This window comes from Nicotiana tomentosiformis, chromosome 3 (assembly GCF_000390325.3).
Source record: "Nicotiana tomentosiformis chromosome 3, ASM39032v3, whole genome shotgun sequence".
Taxonomy (NCBI): domain Eukaryota; kingdom Viridiplantae; phylum Streptophyta; class Magnoliopsida; order Solanales; family Solanaceae; genus Nicotiana; species Nicotiana tomentosiformis.
This window is the reverse complement of record NC_090814.1, coordinates 79,614,936-79,631,104: the sequence shown is the minus strand read 5'-3', so window position 1 is coordinate 79,631,104 and position 16,169 is coordinate 79,614,936. Positions and strand designations below refer to the sequence as shown.

At 35.4% G+C, this 16,169-nt stretch overlaps 1 protein-coding gene across 1 annotated transcript; it reads left to right on the top strand.

Moving 5' to 3' along the window:
* Positions 1-1,051: 1,051 nt before the first annotated feature.
* On the top strand, positions 1,052-15,901 carry LOC138908063 (uncharacterized). Its single transcript, XM_070198701.1, has 4 exons — positions 1,052-1,188; positions 14,685-14,886; positions 15,033-15,497; positions 15,845-15,901. The coding sequence occupies exons 1-4, from the start codon at positions 1,052-1,054 to the stop codon at positions 15,899-15,901; spliced, it is 861 nt and encodes a 286-aa protein (XP_070054802.1).
* Positions 15,902-16,169: the final 268 nt, after the last annotated feature.

Below are 16,169 nucleotides of genomic sequence, written 5' to 3'. Positions count from 1 at the left end.
TTTAGCCTCAACAACCAATTCAGGATGGGTTAGAAGATCTTATGAAGTCATTTATTGTCAAGACTGATGAAAGATTAGGTTTTCATGGGTCAGCTATCAAAGAACTTGGGACAGGTTTGCGTAATTTAGAGAGACAAGTGGGACAAATTGCAACTATAATATCTGAGAGAATCCCAGGTACTCTGCCAACTGATACTGAAAAGAATCCCAAAGAAACGGTAAATGTTGTGACCTTGAGAAGTGGAAAAGTGTTGAAAGATCCCACTCCAATTCACAAAGAAGATGTACCTGAAAAAGAAAGTGGGAAGGAGCTGAAAATTGAAGATGATAAAAAGACTGAAAAAAAGAAAGGTAAGAAGGGAGTAGAGAAAAAGAAGGAGGAAACTTCAAGAAGGGAGGAATCTGATGATGTGAGCAAGCACATTCCTGCTTTACCTTTTCCCCAAAAGCTCTATAGATAAAAGTTGGACAAGCAGTTTGAGAAATTTTTAGATATGCTGAGATAGGTTAATGTAAACCTGGCATTCACTGAAGTTCTCTCACAAATACCAGCTTATGCAAAAGTTCTTGAAAGAGATCCTTACGAAGAAGAGAAAGATAGATGATACCAAGGTGGTTAAGCACACAGAGCATTGCAGTACAATCTTGCAAAATAAACTCCCACAAAAGTGTGGAGATCCAGGGAGTTTTACAATACCTTGCTCTTTAGGCACTCTTAACTTTGATAAATCTTTATGTGATTTAGGTGCCTCAATTAATCTAATGCCTTTGTCTATTTACAGGAAGCTGGAGAATAAAACTGGATAGATAAGGTCAGTACCAATATCCTTGCAGCTGGCCGACCAAACGACTATAACACCCGAGGGGATAGTAGAAGATATTTTGGTACGGGTGGATAAGTTTGTATTTCCTGTAGATTTCACAGTGGTAAATATGGAGGAGAATAAGGAGATACCCTTAATCTTAGGAAGATCATTTTTAGCAACGGGTAGAGCAATATTAGATATACATTACAGAAAACTCATGATGTGATGAGACCGTAACTTTCGAGATGAATGTAGAAACGGGAGTGAAAAAGGAGAAGTCATCTGCAAATGTAGAGTGGAAGGTGAAAAGTTCAAAAGATAAAGCTTCAGTGATTGAGAAAGATAAGTGTGGGGTGTACCCCAAAAAGGCTGAGAAGAAGCTGTCTGTGTGGATGTGTGCACTAGTTCGGGCGCGTGGAATGGAGCCCGACTTTGATTCAGAACCCGACTAGAGATTCAGGAAAGTTTTCTCTACCTTATGCTTTTTAATTGTGTGTCATGGGGATATGACACAAAAGTGTGGGGTGTGGGACAATTGTATATTGTATGTATATGTGTTAGTTTATGTCTTTTTTTAGTTAGAAAAAAATTGAAAACCCATAAAAGATTAAAAAATTTCAACTTTTCCAGACGATGGATATCATTCGACGGGTTTCTTGAGGGATAAAAGTCTAAAGAAAAATACAAAATGATTTTCTTTTGTTAGGTAGTGTAAACATTTTCTCTTGATTTTTCTCTGTGTCGTGGTTCTTTTCCAATGGTTTTGTTTGAACCGGGTGTAGTTAGTTTTTATTTTTGTAGTAGTAGAAAATCTTGTGCTATGATTTGAATTGACGCAATATCTCTTAACTTTGTTGTGCCTTGAGAATAGTGAGTGCTTTAGTTGTGACGCTTAGGCTCAGTTTTGACTCGTGCATAAGTACCTTAACTGTATGATTTTAACTCTGCTTAACTGCTTTGACTAGAGTGTCTTGATGAGTCCAATCCTGAGTGAGTGATGTGCCATGTGTGTGTGAGGTTTTGCGTATTCTGTGCATTGCATTTGATGTCTAGAACTTGCCCCGTGTGTTTACAAAGCGAAATAGTAGTTTAGTCAATCTTGGAAGTGATATAGGCATTTCTTTGTTGGGATAGTTATATGCTTTTACCCAACGAATTGTGATGTATCTTAGTTAACCATGTTGAGCTTGTAATCATGTTTCTTTGGCAACCACATTACAAGGTTTACCCATTTGTTTGAATTGCCTATCTATTTGAGCCATTTACCTCTCATGAGCACTTAAAAATGACATGAACTTCGCAAAAGTTGAAGTGTAGGGTGGTTGATTTGGCTTTCGAGTGGAACTAATGAAATAAGGAAGAAACAGGAAATGTGTTAAAAAGTAAGAGACACTTGAATTGAAAAAGAAAAAGAAAGAAAAAATAATTGTTTTTGTACTGTTGTGCTAAATATTCATTGATAGTAGTGACTCTTGATGTAATTGTGCTTAAAGAATAGGGAGTTAATGCATATTGATGTTAAGGTGGAGTATGGTTTTACATAAGTGTGGGGTTTTGAATGTTAAAGTGTATGTATTAAAGTGCTTAGGGAGGTGTAGTCACTCTTATATCTAAATGTATCCTACCCGTCCCACAGCCTACATTACAACCATTTAAAGTCCTATTTGATCCTTGACTGAATGAGCTCGAATTAGTAGAGTATTACACTGCGGGTAAGCCTATGGTTCATCTTTTGTGGCATATGAATATTGTTTCTGAAAGTGAGTGAATTCTTTCTATTTGAGTTCCTAATGGTTCTTAATCTCTATTGTGTGTGGAACTACTCTCTATTATTGTGTGAGGGCACTTGATTCATGAAGGAAATGCAATGTCATTGACCACTATGTTAGAGTAAGTGAGCTAGTTGTAAATAATGTATGGTACTTTTGAGTCAAATCTTGAGGTGAAGATGTTACACTATTCTGCTCGGTCTATTTTAAATATTCTTGGTATGATGAGTTAGAAGAGTTGCTTAGTAAGGTTGTGTCTATACAAAGTGTGGTTTGAATGCTCGAAGACGAGCAATGGTTTAAGTGTGGGGTGTTGATGGTGGGCTATAATCTCATGTTTTAGTCGCTTACTGCACTCCAATTTACTGCACTTTAATTGAGTTTGAACTTTAATTGCTAATGTTTTGTACTAATTGTGTGTTTTATACTTTGTAGGAGTGTTTCCGAGCTATGAAGATGTTACGGAATGAATTCAAGTGATTTGGAGTTTTGAACTATGAGTAAAAGCCAAAGGGAATAAGCCGGGATCGCGTTCGGGGGTCGAGAACCATGTTGGGATAGCTAAAAAGCAAGAAAAAGACAGACTCTAAGAAAAGTCCACAGCCACGGCACGTGGGGCAGTGCGTGGCGCACCGCAGCTGCCCAAAATCTTGCTCGTGTCAAATTGCAAGCTCTCTAGAAATCCCCACTAGTGCCCCGCCCCATGCGGCGTGCCTGTGCAATTTTTACAGAGTATTTTCCTATTTTACGCAGGAGAAGGTGTTTTCATCTGGGCCCGACCCTACTTAGTATAAATACATGTAAAAATATTATTTTATGGACTTTTGACACATCTTAGACCTAAGTAAGCCAAGGAGGAGGTGGAGAAGCAAAAGCTCAAGGATTTCATCATTCAATCCTCACTTAAGAAAAGGGTTTGAATTGTTTTATGTTTTTCTTTAACTTAAACATTGTTATGATGAATTACTCCATATCCATGAAGTAGTTCTCTTTAAGATTTGGTGTATTGATACTTGTTTGTGGATAATTAACTCTAGCTTTATGTGTTGAATCATTTTGGATGTTTTAACTGTTGCATCTATATTCACTTGTTCATGTATTCGAGAGAGGCATAACTTGTGATATTGTGGCATTATATTTTGTTGGTTGAAGTCTTTAATTCTTATTAATAATCGGAAGAGGCTAGTTGAATGGTTGATTAAACTTAGTTAGGAGGATAATCGAGAGAGGTTCTCGTAAAGACCAATCCACTACGAATTATTGCATATTTCGCGTGCTTAAAATTGGTTCATCTTGTGAGGTTGAGACTTAATCGAGAGAGGAGTTTCTACTAATCAATTGAACTAATAACCAAATGAATTCGAGAGACTCACTTCAACATTAGAAGTGAATTATCTAGAGTTAAATCCCAAACATTTATCTTGCACCTATCTAATCAACCCTATCTTCTCCCAATTGATAACTTCCTTTGCTTAATACTTGCATTGATTGTCATTAGTCAATAGTTTAGGCTCTTAGTTAATTTTAGTTTTAATCATATAAACCTCAATTGTTGATCATCTTGGATAGCAATCTAACTACATACTACGATAATACTATTTAACTCTAATCCATATGGATACGATATTTTAATTTACTATATTCAACTAGCGAGCATGTTTTAGTGTGTGTTCCAAGCTCGTCAAGAGACCTCGTGCAGTCAATGTTCAGGCCTTGGCCAACCAGTTTGTGAGATTAGATATTTCGGAGCCCAGTCGGGTTCTAGCTTGTGTGGTTTCTCGGTCTTCCTTATATGATCACATCAGAGAGCGCTAGTATGATGATCCCCATTTGATTGTCCTGGAGGACACAGTTCGGCACGGCAATGCCAAAGATGTTACTATTGGAGATGATGGGATGTTGATGATGTAGAGTTGGATTTGTGTGCCAAATGTAGATGGACTGCGGGAGTTGATTCTTAAGGAGGCCCACAGTTCGCGGTATTCTGTTCATCCAGGTGCCGCAAAGATGTATCAAGACTTGATATAACACTATTAGTGGAGGAGGATGAAGAAAGATATAGTGGGTCTGTAGCTCGGTGTTTAAATTGTTAGCAGGTGAAGTACAAGCATCAGAGACTGGGCGAATTGCTTCATGACTTGAAATTCCTGAGTGGAAGTGGGAGCGTATTACCATGGACTTCGTAGTTGGACTCCCACAGGCTTCGAGGAAGTTTGATGATATTTGGGTGATTGTGGATCGGTTAACCAAGTCCGTGCATTTTATTCCAGTCGGTACTACGTATTCTTCAGAGCGGTTGGCTGAGATTTATATCTGTGAGATTATTCGCCTACACGGTGTGCCAGTGTTCATCATTTCATATCGAGGCACGTAATTTACATCACAGTTTCTGAAAGCAGTGTCGCGAGAGTTAGGCATACAGGTTCAATTGAGTACAGTATTTCACCCTCAGACAGATGGACAGTCCGAGCGCACTATTCGGATATTGGAAGATATGTTACGCGCTTGTGTTATAGATTTTGGGGGTTCTTGGGATCAGTTTCTACTGCTTACAGAGTTTGCCTACAATAACAGCTATCAATCGAGCATTCAGATGGCCCCCTATGAGGCTTTGTATGGGAGATGGTGTCGGTCTCCGGTGGGTTGGTTTGAGCCAGGTGAGGCTAGGCTATTGGGTACTGATTTAGTTCAAGATGCTTTGAAAAAGGTTAAATTGACTCAGGATTAACTTCACACAGTGCAGTCTATACAGAAGAGTTATACCGACCGGAAGGTTCACGATGTTGCTTACATGGTAGGGTGTTACTACTCTGAGTTTCGCCTATGAAAGGTGTTATGAGGTTCGGGAAGAAGGGAAAGTTGAGTCCTCGGTATATTGGGCCTTTTGAAATACTTAAGAGGATTAGAGATGTGGCTTATGAACTTGCATTTCCGCCTAGTCTATCGGGTGTTCATCTAGTGTTTCATGTATCCATACTCCGGAAGTTTGTTGGAGATCCATCTCATGTTTTAGATTTCAATATTGTTCAGCTGGATGGTGATTTGACTTATGATGTGGAGCCGGTGACCATTTTGGACCGGCAGGTTAGAAAGTTGAGGTCAAAGAATATAGCTTTAGTGAAAGTGCAGTGGAGAGTCCAGGTATGATTCTAAACCTGTTCTAGGACAAAATTTTTCTTAAGAGGGAGAGAATATAACGACTCAGTCGGTCGTTTTAAGTGTCACAGCTTTGTTCCCCCATTTACTGAATATTCTATGCTCAATTTGTGATTATGTGATTTGTCAGGAAAGTTTCGGAATGAATTGGGACACTTAGTTCCAAGATTTAAGCTTAAGTTGAAATAGTTGATCGGATTTTGACTAATGTGTAAACGAGCCCGGAATAGAGTTTTGATAATTCCAATAGCTCTGTATGGTGATTTTGGACTTAGGAGTGTGTCCGAATATTTATTTTGAAGTCTGTAGTTAAATTTAGCTTGAAATGGCAAAAATAGGAAACGAAAGGTTTGAAAGTATGACCGGGAGTTGACTGTATTAATATCGGGGTCTGAATCTGATTTCGTAAGTTGGAATAGGTTCGTTGTGTCATTTGTAACTTGTGTGAAAAATTTGAGGTCAATCGAACGTGATTTGATAGGTTTCGGCGTCGTTGGTATAAGTTGGAATCCCTTAGTTTCAATAGGCTTGAATTGGGGTGCGATTCATGTTTTTAGTGTTGTTTAATGTAATTTAAGGCATCGACTAAGTTCGTGTCATATTTTGGGACTTGTTGGTATGATTTGACGGGGTCCCGAGGGGCTAGGGTATATTTTTGGATCCTTGGTTGAAAGACTAGTAAAGTAAAGAAACTTGGAGTTTGACCATGGTCAATATCGGGGCGAGATGACCTCTTTTCAGTGCTTTGAGTGCGCAAGTAGGTTCTTAGCGTGTTTTATGATTGAAATTCATATATGGTTTGTGCCCAGGAGGTTCCGGATGAGTTTCGGGGTGGTTTCGGATCATTTCGGAGAAGTTTGGGTTTGCTGGTTTCTCGTGTGGCAATGTTCATTCGCAGTTGCGAACAATTATTTTGGAGTTTATTGTTCATTCGCAAATGCGAACAATTATTTTGGAGTTTACTGTTCATTCGCAAATGCGAATCTGGGTAGAAGACTTAAGGATCGAAAATTGGTCATTTTCTTCATTTTGTTTTTGGGGTTTGAAGCCTCTGTTTTGGGCTATTTTGGAGGAGTTTTTCACGAGTTTGAATTGGGTAAGTGTTCCTCAACCGAAATTGGTTATATTTCATGATCCTATGGTTATTTTCATCATTCATTAGTGAATCAAATGGAAGAAATTGAGAAATTTGTAAAATCTGTCAAAAACGAAAAATGAAGATTGGGAGGTCCATTTGTCATTGGAATTTGATAAAATTGGTATTGCTGGACTCGTGGTTGAATGGGCGTTCATATTTTGTAACTTTTTTCGGGCTCTGATGGTCCCCATTGTTGACTTGTGGTTGACTTTTCGGATTTAATTGGAAAATTTAGTATTTTCATATAGAATTGATTCCTATAATTTGTGTTGACTGTATCGAATTAATTGTGACTAGATTTGAGGCATTTGGAGGCCAATTCGCGGGGCAAGGGCTTATTGGAATAGAGAATTTTCACAGATTGAGGTAAGTAACACTTCAAAACTTGATTCTGAGGGTATGAATCCCTGAATTACGTGTTTTATGAATTGTTTGGAGGTGACGCACATGCAAGGTGATGGGCGTGTGGGCGTGCACCATAGAAATTGCGACTTAATGATTCTGTAGAGTTTCATAATCAAATAATGATGTCATTATACTCATATCCTCTACGTGTTAGAGAAATTGAGTTGAGACTCGTATTAAAAATAATATTTAAGCTACGTGCCAATATTTTGGGACCCACAGGGGTCATATTGTTGTTGAATTAATTATTTTAAAAATAGAAATTTTATACTCAGTCATATTCATCTAGTTATGAGGATATTTATGGGACCGAGATGCAAGCCGCAGCAGGCCACATTGGCTCTCTCTCTCTATATATATATATATATATTATTTATGGATCGGGGCTCCACGCCGCAACATGCCTTATAGGCTTTATTGTTATGAGATCAGGCTGCGCGCCGCAGCAGGCCTAAATGGCATATTATTATAGCGCTTGGGCTGAAGGAGCCCCTTCGGAGTATGTACCCCCCACAGTTAGCGCAGTTGATATTATATTGAGGGATGGAACTTCTTTGGGCTGGATTTGCCCCGTATAGTACTGAGTGATCGAGTACTCTGAGGGTGTGAGTACGTGAGATTTCTATTATGATGTATCATATATGACATATACATTGGCATGTAGACATAGAGATTTCATATTCCTCATATCATTCAGATTTGATCTATTTTTCTTGTATTGAGTTTAACTGTTGAACTTGAAAGCATGCCTACATTCCAATACTATTATTTCCTATAATTGGACTGCAATTATTGAGCTCGTAACTACTTTTACCCCAAAGGTTAGTCTTGTTACTTATTGAGTACATTGGGTCGGTTGTACTCATACTACACTTTTCACTTCGTGTGCAGATCCAAGTACTTTCGGATACGGCGGTTGCTATATTTTTGGAGATTTATTTGTTGGAAACTATCGAGGTAGCTGCTTTGGCGTTCGCAGACCTTGACTCTCTTTCCTTTCAGTTATTTGTACCGTTCTATATTTTCAGACATTATTTTTATCAGTCGGATTGTGCTATCATTTAGATACTCATATACTTAGTGACACCTGGTTTTAGGAGTGTATTGTATAAAGACAGTATTTTGTATTAGAACTTGTGGGATTTTACTCTTAAATTTATTTATGGTGTTTTTAAACTTAAAGGAATTGGTGATTTATTGAGGTTGTAGGCTTGCCTAGTACTAAGATAGGCAGCATCATGACAGGTGAGATTTTGGGTCGTGAGAGGTATGAAGGAGGATCCGCAGAAGCGGAAGGTCAGGCGTTTGGAGGGGATCGCAGAAGCGGCACCGCAGGTGCGATAAAGTGTCAGCAGATGCGGGATCACTGGCAGTGTTATATTTCGAAGGGTTTGATTATTTCTTATTTTGAGAGTTATGAACCTCGGCTAGGGTGATATTTGGAGGGTTTTTCATCACAATTGAAGGGATAAGTGATCTCTACTCAATTTTGGTATTAGTTATTGATTATCCATTAATTATTACACCTAATTTATAAGAGTTTAAGGTGGGATTTGGGTTTTTTGGACTTTGATATTGGAGAGTGAGATTTGATGATTCGAGGGTCGATTTGAGGTTGGAATTAGATGAAACACATATATTTGGACTCGTATCGGAGTGGGTGTTCGGAATTTATAAGTTTGGTCGGGTTCCGTGGTGCGAGCCCGGGGTTGAATTTTTGGGTTGACTTTTTTATTTTAGTTAAAGATCTTAGCTTTATTATTTGGAATCGATTCATATGGCTTTTATTGATTATATTAACTTAATTTGGTTAGATTCGGGCCTTCCGTAGGTTTACTCATGCGGGAAGGACTTCTTAGAGTACTGATGTGACTTTCTTGAGGTAAGTATCTCAGAGGTATGTTCGGGTCGAGTCTCGGATGGTCAGGGAGCGATTTGGCGCATTTTAAGGAATGATGCCAATTTTTATGTTTGAAAGTTTATAAGTTTGACTGAAGTTTGAAGTTTAAATTAAAAAGTTTGAAAATTCTTTGATTTGATGCATAATTCTTGATTTTGATGTTATTTTTTATGTTGCGAGCCTTAGAACAAGTTTGGATATGGTGCCTAGACTTATTCGAATGATTGGACGGATTTCCAAGGGGCTCGAATGAGTTTTGGGGTATTTCGGGGCATTTTGGAGTTGTTCAATTGTTGTTGTTTTTGTTGTTATGCAGTAGTGCTCCACGATCATGCAGAAGGAAATGGGCTCGAGGAGATTGTGCTATGCGGTCGCAGGAAAGGGTGTGCTATCGTGGAGTGTCGGGGTTAGCTAGGCTTCACCAAGCGGGCAACCTTGGCGCGATTGCGTAAGAGAGAGCGATCCAGGCCTGATGGCCTTCGCAATTGCAAGAAAACGAGTTGTGATCGCATAGCGCACAGGTTAGGTGTGCTCCGAGATAGCGAGGCTCCAACCATGATCACGTAAGAGGACCTGACAGCAAATATCTAAAGTTCTAAAATCGGGATTTAGACCATTTTTTTCTCATACCCAAACCCTGGAACTCGTTTTGGAGGCAACTCAAAGAGAAAAAATCATCCAAGATTATTGGTTAAGTGGATTTAATACCATTTCCTTAATATAACATGATTATTGAAGAATCTTGACCTAGAAATCAAAGGTTTCAAAGGGAAAAATGTGGGTTATGGTGAAAAGATGAAAAGAAAGTTTTTTGGCTTTTGATTATGAAACTGAGATTAGATTAAGAAATAAAATATATATTTGGATTCGGGATGCTTTGGGTAAATTTATTCTTCGCTCAATCTTAGATTTCGGGCTCGGGGCTCGGGATTGACTTTTTGTTGACTTTTAAAATTGGAGTAAAGATTCAATCTTTTCAATATATCATTCCTAAATATTGTTTTGACGTATTTGAACCTTAATTGATTAGATTCCCTTGTTTGGAGAGGGACTTGAAGGCGAAAGTTATTTTTGAAGGTTAAGGCGATTCCTGGGAAAAAGGTAAGCCTCTTGTCTAGTCTTGTAAGAGAAAAATTACCTCATATGCGCTTTATGTGCTATTTTTAATTATTTTTGGAGCCGCGTATGTACGAGGTGACGAGTACATATGCGTGAGCTAGGTTTGACCATGTCCAAGTAGTGCTAGGCTTATAATTGCCTTATTTGGAGCCTGTTTGGCCAAGCTGCCAAAAACTACTTATTTTGAAAAATACTTTTGTCCAAAAGTACTTTTGATAAAAAATAATTTGTGTTTGGCCAATTCATTTAAGAAGTACCTTTTGCAACATTTGGTAAACTAATTGTGTTTGACCGATCTTTCTAAAAAGTACTTTTGAGTGTCAAATTACCAAAAAGGATAGTATCAAGGTCTTATAATTATTTTAAAGAGAAAAATGAACTTAAATATTTATAGTAAAAGACTTTTATTATTTTTTATTTTATTTTATTAAAATATAAAATATAAAGTAAACATACATATTAAAGATTTAAATAAATATAACATTTATAATTATACAAAAGCATATAATATTATCTAGTATAATTACTTATTGTTTATATGATGATTTGAATAATTAAAATACATCATTCAGTATGAATTAGAAGTCTATTCCACAAATTACTATGTATTGATAATCAACCATGAAATAATAAGCAAAGTCACTCACACATGGTAACAGTTCTCAATAATTTCATCTTTAATTCTATCACACAACGCCTCTATATTAGTAGAACACTTGCCTTGCATTTCTAAAGGAATACCAGAAGGCCCATCTCCTTCCTCAATATCTACAGTAATGTTTTCATTAGCATAATAGTTGAATTCCTTATTGGTAGAAGAATTTAGTTGGATAAAATTTTGTATAACTATGGCAGCCGTAACAAGATAATTCTAAGTGTCAAACTTGAAATATGGCATTGAGTGTAAAATAGAAATAATTTTAAATATATAAAATATATTATTTTTATAAATAAATAATAGTTAAGTATGTTTAAATTCAAATTCAAAAAGAGTAACTAATTATTAACAACACATAATGCATAATTTAATTTTTTTTAAATTTAAATTTAAAAAGAAACTAATTATTACCTAACCTAACTAACTTTGTCCTGAATTGCCAAGTGGCCTATTACGAGGCTGCCATTTGGCTTAGTATGGTGGCTTTTTCTTCTTCTTTTAATAATATATAGATATAGATTATGCGATGCAATTATAAATTTATTACCTATTTGTAAGTAATTTTCTCAAATTAGATTAGATAACAGTTTTAAAGATCGAGGAATTAATAGCCTATAAGAGAAGAAATTACAAATGATTATTTTTAAGAAGAGAATTGATAATCCAAAGAAGGATGTAGATAATTTGCTTTAGTGTGAGAAAAGATGAAGATAATTTGAAAAGTTACAAGATATTACACAAAGAAAAAATCAAAAAAGTTAAAAAAGTCAACAAAAATTTTGGAAAGTTACAATATGATTCATGTATATGATATCTTTAAATTTAAAAGAATGGCAAAAACTAGAAACAAAAAAAAAAAACTTAAATCAATAAGGAATAATTTGAAAAATATAAATTTATAGTGAGGATAGTTTTGTCTCGAATAAATTAATTTTCTGTTTCTGCTTCTGCTTCTTGGAAGAAGCTAGAATTTTTTGCTTCTTCCCAAAAGCAGAAAAACTGCTTCTCCTGCTGGCCAAAAGTACTTCTCTGTCTTGGCCAAACAGCTTCAATTTTTAAAAAAGTACTTTTTTGAGGAAAAAATTACTTTTGACCTCCCAGAAACTTGGCCATACATGCTCTTGGACTGGTTGCTTCTTCCTGTCATGCTTATTTGAATTTCTATGACTACTTGCTTCTTCCTTTCATGCTTATTTGAAGTTCTATGACTACGTGTCTAACCTTTATGGATATTAGAGATCATGATTAGGTCTGAGTATCGGACAAGTATGTTGAGCTGTTATGATGTGTTTATATATCTGATTAGCCGTGGTTATAATTACTTCAGATGAACATACATCCACATCCCTATTATTATCGTATTCCCGGTGCTTCATGATTATACTGTCTCATGCGCATATGCATGAGTAGGACATATGGATATTATTGAAAGACTTGAGGATTTATGGCATTGAGGACACGAGCGTATATTGACTTTTGATATGATTTTGTACTTGGATTTGGATCTATTCCTGTGGAGTCACGTGATTACCCATGTTACTTTGGGCCCAGTGAGCGCGGGCATTCGGAGTAGTGCTTTGGACACACGTACCATGCCAGGCCATCGCTTCGGGATGTGAGGTTTGAGAGTGAGTGTATGCTCGTACACATACATCTCATTCATATTCACATACATATTAATGTATACTTATATTCATATTCATGTGTATAATCTTTATAAGTTAGAATTAATGACTGTTAGCTCATAATTGATTCTTTGTGTAGAAAACATGTCTATATTTCACCTTAACTATGTATTTTTAATATTTAACTTTTTCGAGGTTAAACTTATATTTACTGAATATATTGAGTCAGTTGGACTCATACAATGCTTATGTATTTATGATGCAGATCCAGATGTCGGACTAGTAGGCAGACAGGGGATCGTTAGTTGCATAGCAGAAACTCAAGGTAGTACTGCATAGCTCGAGCCGCAGAACCTTGGAGCCCCCTTCCTTGTCCTTCCCTCTGATTCTTGTATCCCCTTTTATCAGACAGTTGTTGTACATTTATTTCCAAGTATTGAATCGTATTAAACTCTTAGATGCTCATTACTTTTATTTTCAGTCTTGGAACGTAGGAAATGATAATGACATTAAACTTTAAATGTAGAATTATTATAGAATAAATAACTTTATATATAAAAGTTGACTCATCTCACTTTCTACAAATTAATATATGTCCAGCTCCTGTAAAATGATAACCCCTTGGTAAAAAATGATATACATGTATAGTATCTGATTTAACAGCTAGATTGTATGAATTAAGATCTTTGAGAACATAGGTAAACACTCACCGTGTTCTCGGTTAATTAAATCACTCAGTCAAACTGTCAAACTTAGTTAATAAGCTAGTACAATGAAAATAATATATATAGCAATGAGAAAAGCGAGTCATAAGTTAGTTACATTCACAAAATAGATTTTATCACTTGAATGGGGTTACTGAACAAAGATGTATCGCAAAGGACCTTGGATATATTTTCTTCCACCGAGAAAGCGCCTATCAAATAGCAGAAAGTTTGATAGTCTGGCTTCATATTAGCTTTTTCCATTTCTTTGAAAACCTCCGCTCAGGGCCGGCCTAATGGCCAAGCAAGTATAGCAGTTGCCTAGGACCCTTATTTGTAGGGGTCCTAAAATTTTCTGATTTTTAATGTATTTGTCCATTCATTTTAATAATATTAAGTATTTGAAAAGAAAAAAAAATGTTAAATTTCAAGACGTTGGAGAACAATAAGAAATGGAATCTATTTTGGGAATTCAAGCCACGCGTGAACAACTGAGCATCCCACTATGTTGTGTCATTTGTATACTATTATTATTATTAATGGGCCATATTCTTTATCTTTCTTGCAAAGCTTCTCTAGACTCATTATTTCAAAATTTCAATCTCATTCGGTTACTGCTCAAAATAAAATACCAGAACACAACTACACAAGTACCATCTGTTTGATTTGCTCTCAAGTATTTTGGCCTTAGATCAAGAATTTTGAAATAGCAAAAGCTTATCAAATTATCTATTTGTTGTCTTGTTGAATCAGGTTTGATCGTTCTATATTTTATTATTTGCATCTACTTTTTAAATTTTTTTTAGATATATTTTCTTTGTAAGTATATATTGTCTTTTTAGTTATTTATTAGAGTTTTAATATGTCAACTAGAAAATATGAATTCGGATGTTCAAAACGTCAAAAAAGGAAAAGGATTGAAACTCTAGTACAATCCCAAAAAGGAGCACTTGATAAATTTGTAGCGAATAGTAAAAATTCTAAATTAGAAAATGTGAAAGATTTTATGATAGATGAACAAATCACTAATATAATTGAGATAGACAATAATAAAATTCAAGAAGAAGAGGAAGGAGGAGAAGTTGTCGAGAAACCTAACCTATATCCTCAAAAAAAATAAGAAGTTCTAAATAAGTTGGATAATTATAATCTCAGGAACATATATGATCCTAGTCAATGGACTAGTATAGATACAAAGTTGAGAGATCTATTAGTAGAAAAAGGGCCAATTAAAATTACTAACATAGATTTTCCAAAGGATAAATTCTTTAGACATTTTTCTACTACAAATTATATTCAAAAATTGGCTAATGGAGAAAGACATGAAAGAAGATGGTTAGTTTACTCTAAAGATTTGGATAAGGTATTTTGTTTTTGTTGTAAGTTGTTTAATACGACTTCTAGCTTTTGTAGCAGTAAATTAGCTAGTGATGGTAGTAATGATTGGAGAAATATAAGTGCTAAGCTCAAAGCTCATGAAACATCAAAAGAGCATATTATTAATATGGGTGCATGGATTGATTTAGATATGAGATTGCACAAAAGTAAAACAATTGATAAAGATGTTCAAGAACAAATCAATAGAGATAGAGAGCACTGGAAAAATGTATTATCAAGAATTATTGTTGTGATAAAAACTCTTGGAAAAAATAATTTGTCATTTAGGGAAAAAATGAAAAGATCTATCAAGAAAGTAACGGAATTTTTTTGAGTCTAATTGAAATGATTGCAGAATTTAATCCAATCATGCAGGAACATGTTCGCCGAATTAAGCATGATGAAATCCATAATCATTACCTTGGACATAATATACAAAATGAATTGATAAATTTATTAGCTAGTGAAATTAAGAATAAAATTATTGACAAAACTACAGAAACAAAGTACTTTTCAATCATACTTGATTGCACTCCAGATGCAAGTCATCAAGAACAAATGTCTTTTATATTACGGAGTGTCGACATCACTGTAACTCCAATAAGAATTACTGAATATTTTTTAGAGTTTTTAAAAGTTGATGATACAAGTGGAAAAGGTCTTTTTGAAGTTATTGTAGATGAGATAAAAAGTATAGGACTTGATATTGATAATTTAAGAGGACAAGGATATGATAATGGATCCAATATGAAGGGAAAATACCAAGGAGTGCAAAAAAGACTGCTCGACATAAATCCTAGATCATTTTATATACCATGTGGTTGTCATAATCTAAATTTGGTACTTTGTGATATGGCTAATTTTTGTACCAAAGCTATATCATTTTTTGTAGTACAACGCATATATTCACTATTTTCTTCTTCTACTAAGCGATGGAAAATTTTAAAAGATAATGTACCTAGCCTAACTCTTAAATCATTATCACAAACGCGTTGGGAAAGTCGAATTGAAAGTATTAAAGCAATACGATTTCAAACTCCACAAATAAGAAATGCTTTATTGAAATTAGTAGAAGTTAGTGAGGATCCAAAAACTAAAAGTGAAGCTAGTTGTTTAGCAACTTATGAGTTTGAAAAATTTTGAGTTCTTACTGGGTATGACTATTTGGTATGATATACTATTTGCAGTTAATTCAGTTAGCAAACATTTACAATCAAAAGATATGCATATTGATGTTGCCATAGATCAACTTAGGGGTTTGATTTCTTTTTTCAAAAAATATAGAGAAGAAGGATTTGCTACTGCCATGATTTCTGCTAAGGAAATTGCATATGAGTTGAATATAGAACCTGAATTTCGTAATAAATGTGTAATATATAGAAAGAAACAATTTGATGAGAACGTTGATAATGAAATTACAAAATCTCTTGAAGAATCTTTTAGAATTGATTACTTCTTATACATAGTAGACCAAGCTATTTTTTCACTTCAAAGTAGATTTGAGCAATTTGA

What these genes read in the sequence shown, in the direction of transcription:
- LOC138908063 (XM_070198701.1), top strand. Translation starts at nt 1,052, where the DNA reads ATGAATGTAGAAACGGGAGTGAAAAAGGAGAAGTCATCTGCAAATGTA. An exon ending in AAAAAGGCTGAGAAGAAGCT is followed by an intron (nt 1,189 to 14,684) that starts GTCTGTGTGGAT and finishes TACGACTTCTAG; the next exon opens with CTTTTGTAGCAGTAAATTAG. An exon ending in GTTGTCATAATCTAAATTTG is followed by an intron (nt 15,498 to 15,844) that starts GTACTTTGTGAT and finishes TACTATTTGCAG; the next exon opens with TTAATTCAGTTAGCAAACAT.